The 14,779-nt window shown below is 25.9% G+C and overlaps 1 protein-coding gene across 1 annotated transcript; it reads left to right on the top strand.

Moving 5' to 3' along the window:
• The first annotated feature begins 305 nt into the window (after positions 1–305).
• LOC132927766 (delta(24)-sterol reductase-like) lies at positions 306–14,734 on the top strand. The gene is given in 12 exon segments (XM_060992360.1): positions 306–499; positions 9,570–9,769; positions 9,920–10,075; positions 10,344–10,449; positions 10,610–10,728; positions 10,849–10,943; positions 12,143–12,311; positions 13,197–13,346; positions 13,437–13,634; positions 13,723–13,898; positions 13,961–13,993; positions 13,995–14,734. Coding segments are annotated over 11 exon segments (1,485 nt in total). The 5' UTR covers positions 306–499; positions 9,570–9,586; the 3' UTR covers positions 14,095–14,734.
• Positions 14,735–14,779: the final 45 nt, after the last annotated feature.

The following is a 14,779-nucleotide window of genomic DNA, read 5'->3' as shown; positions in this document are numbered from 1 at the left end:
TTACGAATATAATCTTAAATCTATACATATAAAAAGGTAGGTACCTAATTCTGTAACTTATGCAAAATGTATATTATGTAACAATTACATTTTTTCGTGGAAAGAAAAATTGCTAATGTGACATTTTTTAGTACGTAGTATATAGGTAAGACACTATGACGATGACGCACAGTAAGTACCTATCTAGTAAAATTTTAATCAAGAAAACGTGCTTATGATAGTTACGAAAATCACTTTAATATATATTTTTATTGTTATCAATATTCATAAAAAATGTTATTACATACCTACCCATTATATTGTGTTTTAATTAAATTAAATGTGTATCAATATTTTATGAAAAAACATATGTAAGCAGACATGCAGTATAAAGTTGCCAGCATTTGTCTAATCTAACCCTAAGCTCTTTTACTCCTTATAGTATTTAAATTTTAAATTTAAAGGCTGCAAGTAATAACCTAAATTAATTTTATCAACTTCGATATACTCAAACAGAAAGGTAACTATTTATAACATAATATATAGAGCGACTAAATTAAGACGATTATCAGCTTATTACCCCAAATTGGTCATTGTAATAACTTGGTCGCACTCTAAGTATTAAGGATAATAAATTAATAACTAATAGGGATAAACAAAAATAATTTTCCTTAAATAAATGAATATCAGTGTACCACCATATTGTTGTAACATTTGTAACATATAATTATATTATATGATATTATTATATCAACTATATAGTAAACACTTATATGCATTATCCGTGTTATTAATTACCATATATGTATTATATATCTTGTCCAATAAATACAAAAATAATATGCTAATTGTAATATACTTATAATCGGTCTAATCAGCTGTATCTATTATGTACTAATTTATTATATCTATCTACATTCTATATTAATACATAAACGAGTAATACATTATATATAGTGGCATAATGCACTAGTGCAGTCTGCAATAGGTACTGCAGAAGTATCATAATTTTGAACGAATTTGTTTTTAGTTTTATTTTTATATGTGAATAGAATACCAACCAAGTTCAGTCACTAAATACCTTTATAGACTACACATAGCCATATACCATATATTAATATTGCTAGTGCTTGAGTATTAAATTTAATAATTTTATTTTACTTGATTAGATATTGATTTTATAATTTGGTTGAGTGTGTGTGTGTGTGTGTGTGTGTGTGTGTGTCATTGTCATCATCTTTTGAAGAGCAATAAAATGTATTTAACTTCGATATTTGTTCTGGAAAAAAAGTGAATCAAACTGTAACTTGGGGAAAAAAATTACAAATCATTTTCTTATTCATTTTAAAAAATAAAAAAAAGTGAAAAAATCCGGCTATTTTTAGGAAAACTAAATTTTGAATCTTTTTATTTGGAACTTGGTTGTAATTTAAAAAAGGATGGGCAAGTGGGTATCACTCTGTTGTATAGTATAGAGATGAAGAGTAGGTCACTATAATGGATGTGTTAAATTTGAATGCAATGACAGCCGACAGGTATCATTGTATACGAAAAATGATTCTGAACGGAGATGATTTGTCAGTCTAGGATAATTAGTAGGATATACGAGTATTATATTATTACCTATATATTTAAATTGCAATATATCGTTATTCGTAAAAAATTAAATTTTATTGGTCATAAAATGTTTTCTATATTGACGCTGAAATTCTTTTTTACAGTTATTTGAAGGAAAACTTATGGAAAACCTTGTATTGGATTTTTTTAACCTTATTAGGTATAAATCACAAAAATTGTATGAATTTTCAACTTCAAAATTCCTTGCAAATTTTCGTGATTTTGATATATTTTGTGAACATTTGAACTTTAAATGCTTATAATACAAAATTTGTGACTAACGAACTAAAGTAAAAAATTTCTAGTCGTTTTCTAAAGCGTCAGGAAAAACCCTAAAAAAGTAACGGAAAAACGGGAATTTTCGCGCAATATCAGTTTTCGACAAAATCGATTTTTTTATTTTACAGTAACTCAAAAACGAATCATTGCAGTAAATACTTGAAATTTTCACCAAATGTTTATATTAGCGTTATATATTACGATTGTAATGTTCAAAATATTTTGACTTTTTTAAGCTATTTATAGACAATTTTAATTTTAGATATTTCTAAATTTTTTTTCTTGAAATGCCTATAACAAAAATTTGTCCAAAAAATCTTTAAAATTTAATACAAGGTTTATTATAAGTTGTATTCATCGTAGTACAAAAAAAAAAATTGTTAATTACAATTTTTGTTTATAGGTATTTAATAAAGTTCAAATATTTACGAAACATGTCAAAATCGTGAAAATTTGCAAGTAATTTTGAAGTTAAAAATTCATAAAATTTTTGTGATTTATACTTAAGGTTAAAAAACCCAATACAAGATTCTCCATAACTTTTTCTTCGCATAACTGTAAAAAATAGCTCCAGCGTCAATATAGATATATTAATATAATAGTTGTTTATATACTTTAATATAATAATGAACACAATTTTTCGTTAAAAATTAATTCAATCTACCATATTAATGTAATAATAAAATAAATACATAATAAAATATACTAGTACCTTATGGCTTATAATATACCGTCAGACCGTCTTAGCTTAGAATCTTTTTCGTATTCAATGTTTTATTGCGAAATGACAAGTATTTTTCAAAATAATTGAGTAAAACTAAAATAAAAATTTGTAAGAAACCAGTGATATTTACGAACACCAATTTTTGAAAGAAAGACATTTATTAATTATTATATAAAAGTAAGAATGCTCCGATCTTTGAGGAATTTTTATAGCAATAATTTAAATCTATTTTTTTATACTTTAAAAGTAAAGTTATCAAAATCTAATTTATAAGATAATTAGAAAAATAAATAATAAATAAAAATAATAATAAATGGGAATATTTAAGTTAAATCAGTTTTTTAAAAAATAAATTTATTTTTTTTATTGTAATATTTTCAGTTCATGTGTGAATACGGGTGGGCTACTTTTTGCTGGTGTATCTACCGCACATGTAACTTTTTTGAACACACGACATTAAACTGATAAATTCTAATTTCTTATTTAAAAATCTTGTATTATAATATTTATAATAACGAATAGACAAAAAGAGCGTTATTAATTACTATTCTACTGTTGATTATTATTTAGTAAATTTATTATTATATTACTTTTTTTTATGATGACACGATATACCCACTAAATAAGGGGTTTAATGTAGGCAATTGTCATGCAATTTTAGAAATTTTAAATACTATAATTTGTAAAATGTATATGCGTTCCGCATTTGTAAGACGAATACAATCCATGTAGGTATAATAATTATTCTTTATAAATAAACCCTAAGGTAAAAATGTTCATCTCTATATTATTACTAAATAAGCGATAGTTCAAATTTTAATAATTAAAACTTTTTGAACTTAATATTATTTCAATTTCTTTATAGACTACAGCTGAAAGAAGCATTATCAGCTAGTGTATGAATTAGATAGTCTTAAAAATGTTCTCTAGAAACATGGAAATATACCAAACTTTCCCTCGGTAAATTTAAATAGGAATAAATGTAAGAAAAAGTTTTCCATTTAAGATTTTCAAAACAGTAACAGTTGCAAATATATAATTTGGAAAACAATTAAAAGCTCGAAAAATTCAAATAATCCAATTAAACCTTGTTCATTAATAGTTGATACAATAATGAATTCTTTTGAAAAATTGATGTACTCGTGTACCTGGATGAATTAAAATATAACTTTTTTTTAAATTTATCTCGTTTTTAACCTATTCAAATCCAATATTTATGAATATGAATAGTTATTTATTAGATGTTATTATTATCATTTATTAAATTGAATTACTATGTGACAAACCATATTGTCCTACTATAAATAAAATTATCTGAATTAAAATAAAGAATAAGCTGTTGATAATGTTGAAACGCAGGTCAAATTATATACATATTTGTCATATTAAGTATTATAAACAATTTAAAATTCATAACATGCAATGTACTTAAAAATAAAAATGAACGTATAATAAATTTAAAAATATATAATGAATATGATGAATATTCAATATTCATATTTATTCGTAATGTATATATAGGTATTATTACTATTATTATCTATTAAAATATGTATTAATGTATTTTATACGAATACAAATACAATTTTGAGTTCTACTACATAGTCTTTGTGATATAATATTTATTAGTAAATTGTGCTGTTACGTCAACAAAAAATGTTATTATGTATAATAATGTAATTATTTACTTGTCGAAGATATTATTACCTATAAAAATATAAAACAGTATTAGTTATTCAATATAGGATTTTTAGTATATACCTATAAAACTATAATTAAATCATTTTAAATGTAATAAATAGCAAAATGTATTATATTTTTATTATTTATTAATATTTATTATTAATCCTAAACAAATGTCCACACTAAGTAAATAAATGCAATATAAAGTAACTTAAGTAACTAGTAACTAATATTCTTTTGTAAAATTAACTTATTACTAGTTATCACAATATACATAATATAAATACTATATAGCATTAAATTAATTAAAATGAGTCATACAAATTCTTTAGATTCTGAATCAAACAAGGAATGTAACAACTATTAGTTTTACAATAATGTTTTTGTATTGTATTTTTCATAAAATCATTACATTTAGGACTAATATTTATTTTCAAACTTTTGCATTGAATGTGGTTGCTGCTAAAAAAAAATATATAGTTGATACTTTGGTTATAAATTAAAAATTAATAGCCATTGATACTTACATTTTTCGCCAAATACGATTTTCCTGGTTTTTTTTTTTTTATAGTTAATAATTAAATATTATACACTTATAAATAGTAAATAAATACGGTAGCCATAAGCCCATAATATAATTTTCAGTTTTTTGTGAACTAAATAACAAAATGATTTTATTAAAAAATGCTGACCTACTCAATAACGAGATACGCTTGACACACAGTAACTTCATAGCTCTACTATACATATATAATATGTATTGGTTTTACAATAATTTGTATGTTTTTAAAAAATACTATTTTGTGTATGAACTACTATGAAGGCACTATTATAGTCGAAAATAGGATACGAACTTTGAGGGAATTTTCTATTTTTCAATAGGATCTAATGAAGTCTACGTGAAGTTAGCCAATGCCCGAACGACCTCCGGGTCAGCGCTAATATTTTATAACTCATTTGAGATTATTTTATACTTTCTCCTTTAGTGCGTTCAAATTAATTCTTTGCACTATTCCCATTATTTCGTAAAATTGTATTTGTTTTTCCTATCATTTACAAAAGCATTGTGAATTTTTAGCACCAAATTAGCAACTTAATTACATTTTCTACCAATATGATATGATATAATATATATATATTATATAATATAGTATATAACAATCATTAATATAATAAATGCTATGTTTTTGTAAAAATGTAATTTAATATTTCAACATACTGCGCACTATAGTAGTATAGTGTGCTACAAGCCTACAAATAGACAAATGAATTGCTAATAGTTATAAATTAATTATGAAATATTTTTGTAAATTGAGTCTATAAATGAAGGAGACACAGCTTAGAATCGTTTTTTGTATTTAATCGTTTATTATTGAATTCAAATTCAAATTTAATACATCCTAATAAATTAAGTATTTAGGTTAAATATTCAACTATGAGGTACATCTTGATGACTATATTGACTACCCACTGACTAATGTGAAGTGGCTACAGACTCAGCAGAGTTACTATTGATTTACTACATTGATTATAGAATAGAGTGAAATAGTCAATGCTTCACTAGTTTTTTTTTAAATTATAATATTATGTTACACATATTAATATATTATTAAATTGATACAATTCACACGCTTTTAACTTTAATTTGTGCAACGAAGTGGTGGTGAATAATGAAAATATTATTCGTGATTAATAATGTTATTAATAATTGAAAAATTATTCACCACATATTTCATCTAACATTTCGCATTAAACATACTATATACCTGTTTCACATTCTTACCGGTGTCCGTATACGGCGTACCGCGTACATCTGTTACTTCTTTAGTCAATAGTAATAACGCGGTTTTATGATTTGACTTATTTGAATTACTATCGAAAACTGTCGATTGCCGCCGGTTAGCCGGATTTTTTGTGTTCCCGACTAACTGTTGGTTGTTTTTCCGTCCGAAACAACCAGGATTCTATGCCACCGCATCGGGTATCACCGCCGTTACCGTACTAGTTGCTATGTCGGCTTCCTCTCTCAAAATATGACCAACTAAGGAACGACGGATTTTGATACTTGATAGCATATGTCGGGACATATTTGGCTTATAGATTCAACCATTTAGTTCAATTTTACACATTTTCATTAGTTTTTTTTTCATGGATATCAAGTATATATTTGTATGGTAGCTGTTAAACAAACAAAAAATTGAAGAAACATATTAAATACATAATTGAATTTCAAAAAATATTTTGATTCTTTTTGAACTATTTATAGACATGATAAATTACCAGAGGTTTTTTTTATATGTTCTTAAAATGTTTACTAGACCATTAAGCTAAAAAAATGCAATACGATATAAAGCTCCTTATAACTTATAAGTTGTTCTAATAGTTAATTATAAACATTAAAGATACTCGTACATAGTCATAATTTATTTTTATACCTAAGCATTTTAATTTCAAATTTTAACAAAATTTTACAAGATCACTAATATTTATAAATAATTATTTTGTAATTAAAAATGCATACAATTTTAAATATTCATACTTAACATTTTAACATTTAATAATATACATGAGTGTTTAATTTTAAAAGCAAAAATTAAAAAAAATGTTACGCCTGATTATTTGTATAGACATTTTTTTTTATTTAACATTTATTAGAATATATACAATCTGTAATAGTAGTTACAAGAGCATATGAGCGGGAAATACAAGTTGACTGTGAAAGCATGAGGGGAGTAGCTACCCGGCAATAACACTCGACGATTATAGACATTTAAAATTAAAATTAAGACAAAAATAGATGTTTCAATGAAGAATAACATTGTTTGAATGTCTATAATATTTGTTATTATTTAAAACTATTATTCGTGGGAAATATTTACGTATATAACTATAATACTATCTATGTTATATTGTTATGAATGTTACTATACGCATGGCATTTAAAAAATAAGTAGATTAGTTTTAACTTTTAAGATATTACCCAGTTATATCATGAATTCATGAATCTAATATTTACACTGTTTTACAGTAAATTGGTATTGATAATTGACTCAAAAGTTAGTAACACTATCATAATATCACAATTCATAATATGGTTTAATTAAGTATTAATAATATAATCAAAATGTAATATGTTTTCATGAAAAATTAAATCAACCTACTATAGACTGTAACACTACTAACACTAATAGTAAAATAAATGTAAAAAAATATATCATACTTCACATACTTTAATACTTTGGCACTTCGAACTTAGACATTTAATAGTATGATATAGCTAGTGGCTAGTCTAATAATCCTCTCGGCATCGTTTTTTTATACGATTATAAATCATTGTATATTTGTACCTATATCAAAGTGGTACCCACTTGCCTGCCTTTTTTTTTACATATAGGTATTATATGACAGTTAGATGTTATAAACACAAATACAAATCATAAATAAAAATGAAACTATCTTAGAAATAGATACTATAAATTCAAGGAAAAATATTAAGAAGAGGGGTCAAAAATATTGTAGGTATCCTCTGAAATAATTCAAGTCTGCGCACGACTATGCTACGGACAACATTCTAAATTTAATTTAACATCGCTCAATTCCCGCCGCTCGCTGGCGTCGGTGTAAGTAGTAGTAATATTAGTGTGGTATTAGTGTAGGTATTTCAGTGCAGTCGGTTGTTTTTCCGTCCCAAACAACCAGGATTCCATACTGCCCGAATCACGCAACTCGTCGTTGCTGTATTTCCCAACAGCTAGGCTACAGAGTCGACAGTATTTCCACGGCTCGCGATTAAATAAAAACCGACTTAATTTTATAATATGTGTTTTTTCTTTAAACTCGAATCATTACTTTATTGGTATTGGTTTAGTATTGGTCATGTTTTCATACTAAAAAATTATGTGTGTAACGTCCTACTAATAATAATTATAAATTTTAATGCTGTATAGTATATATAATACTATAATAGTATAATGTATGTATATTGTGTATAGTAAATATATCAGAGCCGGTCTTAAGATGAAGCGATACTTGGGTCAATTTTTTTAAAGAACCCCTGTCTAAGGCCCGCTTTGTATAGTATATAATGTATATTTATTCACAAAAAAAAAATGTTATACTCGTAAAACAGGTTCATAGTAAAAATAATGTATAAATATTGTATGTATATATAAATATTAAAAATTAAAATTTTTATTTATGACAAGTATGACAATAAGTTATTAAGGTTACATAATAATTATGTACTGAGTATGACTGTAACGTTGTCATAGTGATATCGCCATGTATATTGAATTGTGCTAAGTCGTTACATTTAAAAAAAATGTCATATGATATACCTATTGATAACATTAGTTCACAGCCTATCATGGTATAATGCTAAAAAAATTCAAATAAGTCTTATATTTGGAGTTAAAAAGAAAATGTACTGTGGTCTCACAATTATTTTATAATTATGTTATTATCTACGACTTAGATTAAATAAGAATTTATTTCAATCTTCAAAATTGTAGAAAATATGATATATTAGATAGGTACTTATTTTGGAGTTAAAAATTAGAAAAATCTAAATAATTTTTATAATTATTCACCACACTTATGTATACATTTGTATACATAATGTATTATAGATACATAGGTATACATTTTTGATTCTATCTAGTATCTTAAATATTAAATCCATAAAATATCATCTTTTTCCAATTATGTAAGATAAGTACATTGAAAAAACATTCAAAAATATATTTTGCCCCTGATATTAAACCACTTTTAGTCATATTCATAATAGAATTATTAATATATTCTATTATGTCTATATTTTCAGCTAATAAAAATTTATAAGTATAATGAGACTAAATCAACAGAAATGAGTTATGTGTTTGAAGTAAATAGGTACACGTGGTATATTCTGGCTGTACCGAATAGGTAATGAATATGTATTATTTCGTACTAAAGACATTAGTAAAGAAAAATCGTTGGTAAATTTCTGTTAATTCATGTTTTTATAAAAAATTAAATAAAAGAATGGATCATAGGGAAATTAAAAAAAATAAAAACATAAATTGATTAAACAACGGTTCATTACTAACTGAATTTTTACATTTTTTAAATCTCTACTAAAAGTACAAATATACTCAACATAGTAACCATCCGGCATCTCGACACTTTTACCAGGTATATAGTAAAACGCGCTTACTCACTTATTGCTCTGTGCTCATCTTTTATTTATAAATTAAAATCATTTCAATAAAAAATATGTATTTGTACGTTATTCTATGTGTATCTTAAGATCATTCAAATACTGACATGTACTCGGATACTTTAATGGAATACGTGTTGGTGAACTACCGATGGGTGTTTGTAGTATTCTTCCTCTTGCCTTGTACCGTTTTGGGAAAGATGTGGGCTGCCTTCGAAAAAAATTCATGGTCACGCCGCCGTTGTACCGGAATTGACCACGATAAAAAAGTTGAAAACATTCAGCGCGAGGTGAATACGCCATATATATATGTATATTATAATATTACATTTAACATTATCTAATTATAATCAAAACACTGTGCTATTATTATTATTATTATTAAACTTACTTTGAATGTCAACTCATCGTTACTTGTTTATATTTTTCTTCCTCTGCAGATACAGCATAGAAATTTATATGCTCCAGACCGTGTAATGTGTACGGCCAGACCTAGTTGGAGAAGCATGACTCTGGCTGAAATGACGTACAAGAAACGCATGTTCAACATAAACGTCCATTTGGATGAAATGATTTCCATCGATAGTCACAATCGAGTAAGCGATTATCGTAATTGGTGTAGCCATGAATTATAATTTATAATCAATAATCATTGGCCTTATTCTATTTCTAAAATATATTGCAGTAAATGTTTACTGTGTTAATTTACCACTTTACTAGGCTTACGTCTCTATTCTATACTGACCGATTGAATAAGGCCTGATCATTGGTTTAAAGTAAAAACAAACTTTTATTTAGTTACCTCGATAATCGATAAATTTAATTTTTTTCTATTTGTTTTAATTATTATGAATATATTTATAGACAGTCAGGGTTGAACCGAGTATTACAATTGGTCAGTTAATTCCAATACTGATCCAATCGGGGTGGACAATACCCGTTGCCGTGGAATTGGAAGATTTGACTATCGGTATATCGTTTATATGTATATTAATATATTATAGTATATTATACTTTTTACCATTAGAAATATTTTTGAGATAATATAAAAATGGTTATAATACCTATAAGTGGTATAAGCGTCATGAGTGACATGAGTATTAATATTATGTTGGATTCGTGTGGTTTAGGTGGATTAGTTATGGGCATAGGATTGGAATCTTCGTCTTTTAAGTTCGGGTTGTTTCATAAAACGTGTACGCAATACGAACTTGTCACAGCTAACGGTGATTTGATCACATGTACAGAGGTATAACGTCCTTACATTAATAAATAAAATATAGGTAGTACCTATCTACTTTATTTCGTAGTATATTTTGTGGAAAATTATTTAACACATACTTATATTGTTTATTATTATGTATTGTAGTCAGAGAATCCAGACGTTTTTGAATGTATTCCATTTTCATATGGCACACTCGGATTTTTGACCGCTATCAATATCAGAATAATACCGGCAAAAACGTAAGTATAATTGACTTAAAAATAATACTTTTAAGTGTGCCCGGAAATTTTCGATTTCTTATATGGGTATATGGTAATTTTTATTATGTACTCATAGTATCATACCTAGTATCGTCAATATATATTATTTTGAACACTGTTGAACATTAATTAGTGTACAACTCAAACGTTCATCGCAATATATAATTGTTAACTACGTTATTGTAGATATCAATAATTTTATTATTGCAGCACCATGAAATATAAATAGGTGAAAATTATGTACCTATTACCTACTTGGTGATTTACTAAGTTAATATTTATACCTCTAGATATTTATCTTATAAAAAATGTTTTAAAACCACACATTTATTAATAAATTTAAAAATGTAATTATATCTCGTTGTACCCTTGGGCCAAAGATAAATAATTATCATAGAAATAATATGATTTAAAAAACTACTGGAGGCATTTACGACATGGAAATTAATACTTGAAATATATTGAGCGCAATTAACAATTTTTTTCTTTTTTGAGGCACAATTTAACGTTTATTCATTAACGCCCAACACTATATACAACAATGCAGATGCAGAATAATTCATAAATTTGGCGCCCCGTGGTGATAGTTTAGAGGTAGGTAGTAGGTACCTACCTATATACTATTTCCGTATTTCATGGGTCAATGTTCTGCAGTAAATATAAGTTTATTATTATTGTTAATGAGAAAAAAAAATATAATTATTTTACACAATATGTTTTATTATTATATATTAATTATCAAGTAGTTGTGCTACTTGTTAACATATAACAAAAAGTGATTGTTCACGCCTCCCTTCTTGCGTACATAGGCGTAACTAGGGAAGGGGTTGGGTGGCTTCAGCCCCCCAAAATTTTATGGGTAAATGTATGTGCATATAAACATATTAATATATTATAGTATTAACTTTATTTTTGCCTACAATGTAAACAAATATATAATGTTTCATATAAACGAATAATCAATAATCATTCAAATCAGTTGTAAACACCAATAGAAACAATAAATAATAATAAAATTAAAAAAAAATTGCCATAGAATTTTTTTTAGGAATTTAGCCCCCCTAACTTAAAGGACTAGTTACGCCTATACTTACCTACGTATAACTACAGACTATACAGTACTACACTACAATATAGCACCTATTTATCTAACAAATCGTATATTGAAACTTGTTTAGATATGTCAGACTTAAGTATCGTCCGATTAGTTCTTTGGAAAAAATTCAATCCAGCCTCATCTCGGAAACACTTGATGTAGAAAACAATGATTTTGTCGAGCTATTAATGTTTAGTAAAAATGATGGCGTTCTGATGACTGGAAAAATGACAGACGCCAATCAAGACTCAGTAATGAACCAACTACATATTATACATGTTTACCAATATACATACGATATAGTTATCGTATTATTAGCATATAGCTGTGAATTTAAAAAGATTTTAAATGTCTATGCATTTTATTTTAAATTCAATATAAAATATATTCTACATACACGTTTTAAAAAAGACATTAATGGGTCTATAAGTGCGCTTTATTATTTTACACATTATTATAAACGTTAGTGCAAAGGTTAACATACTACGGGTTATAAATTTTTTATATTATCATTAAATATTTAACATTTGAAAAAAAATAATACATACCTACATTTTACGTATATTGGTAAATATGACTTATGAGTAGGTATAATATGATAAAGTAATAGTAACTAAATTATACATATTATAAACATTTTTGTTGATGTCCATATTTTTTTTAGTTTTAACATTGATAAAAGTTCACAAACCTTAGGACCTATGCTAAAAAAATAAAAGAGTATTAGCGACATTAGCGTAGTTATTTAGTCTCCTGCATCGATTTTTCTCTCAATTCAAGATCAGATTCTGTTAAAAAATTATTTTTGTTTTTAAGTAATCTCGTGACTTATGTAGGTACCTATATTTACTTATTTTGTTTGAATACATCATATTATAAATAATAAGTTTAAATATATTTGTAAATTATTAACTGGATCCTTTCAACCCACATATATGTATGTGATTGTGAATATATATGGCAGCAAATTTATTTTGTATAATTTTACAAATTTTGGACATCTCAATAATGTTTTCATTTTAAGTGCATAAATTAATTTGGATTTAAATTATGGTTTTTAGTGCGTTAAATTCACAGCCCTAAATATTATTTGTATTTAATAATTGTTAATATGAAAAAACATTTATATTTCTTAGAAAAATGTCAACGAAATTGGTCGATTTTATAAACCATGGTTTTTTAAACACGTCGAGTCATTTTTATTATCACGGAAGAATGCTGAAGAATATATTCCTTTAAAAGATTATTACTTTAGACATAATAATTCTTTATTTTGGGAAGTACAGGTAATAGCTGTTATAATAACATTTATAGTATTTAATATTTTTGTATGTACCAACTAGAATGTAAAATGTAAATATTATATCTATGCACAGGATATAATACCTTTCGGAAATCATCCAGTATTTCGTTATCTATTGGGATGGATAATGCCAGCAAAAGTGGCACTACTAAAATTAACACAAACAGACACTATTAAACGATTGTATGATGAACATCATTTCATAGATGACTTCATACTACCTATTTCAAATTTGAAAGAGTCTGTGGAAAAATTTCATGAACATTTGAATGTAACTCAACACTTATTATCATAATATGAACACGATAATAAAAATTAAAATCGTGTTTAGTACTGTTTACTGTTTATTGTAATTTTAGATTTATCCTATTTGGGTATGCCCAACGGTTTTAAATCCAGGCCACGGTCTTGTACATTCACATGCGCCAGTAGACAAAATGTATATTGATATTGGTTTATATGGAGAGCCCAAAGTGTCCAATTATAACTCGGGTATCGCGAAGGATTTGGAACTATTTGTACTAAAGTTGAAAGGGTAAGTTTAATTTTACAAAATATGTATAATTAAAATAACGTTTTTTTTAAATTTAAATTTAGGTTTAAAATGATGTATGTTGGTACTTCTTTGAATGTATATGAGTTCAAGAAAATGTTTAATCATTGTTTGTATCAGAGTACAAGAATGCTGCTTAATTGTAAAAACAACTTTCCGGAAGTCTACGACAAAGTGAATAAGAAAGTTAGAAGATAATAGTATCTCAATACTCTTTATGAAATTAAAATCAAAGAATGTTAAGAGAATGTTTGTGCACTGTTTGTTTTATTTCTCTGGCCCATGCGCAACATAGACAAAACACATTTACGCAGAATCATTTTTTTAATGTTTTTGAGTTACCTTATCATAGAGTAAAATTATTCAATACAAAAACGATGGAGAATAATATTTTGAGTGTATGACATATCGATATGACTAAATATTGTCTCAAAACAATTTAAATATATAAATTTTTTTTTATTTTGAAAGTCGTATACACAATCAAATACAATAAAATATAAAACCGATATGTCATTCCCTCAAAAAGATATCCTCTATAATTTTTATAATAGGTGATGTTACTCTAAGATTACTCATAAATCATAAAAAAAAAGAAAAGATTTTAGGTGAGTGTTTAATGTTTATCTATGTTGAGCGTGGGTCTGAGTGAGAAAACTAATATTGCGTAGACATCCTTTCAACATTTAAGATCATCTCTGATATTCAATTAGATAACATTTAAATTTTCATTATGTATCAAGTGATGTAAAGTTACTAATTTATTGAACATAATTTATATTTGTTTTTTACTGAATAAAAACTAATGTCAAACAGTAGATTGTAAAGCTTATAATATTTCTCAATGTTTGAAATTTCACTAT

Source organism: Rhopalosiphum padi, chromosome 3 (genome assembly GCF_020882245.1).
Source record: "Rhopalosiphum padi isolate XX-2018 chromosome 3, ASM2088224v1, whole genome shotgun sequence".
Lineage (NCBI taxonomy): Eukaryota > Metazoa > Arthropoda > Insecta > Hemiptera > Aphididae > Rhopalosiphum > Rhopalosiphum padi.
This window is presented reverse-complemented; position numbering and strand designations above follow the sequence as displayed.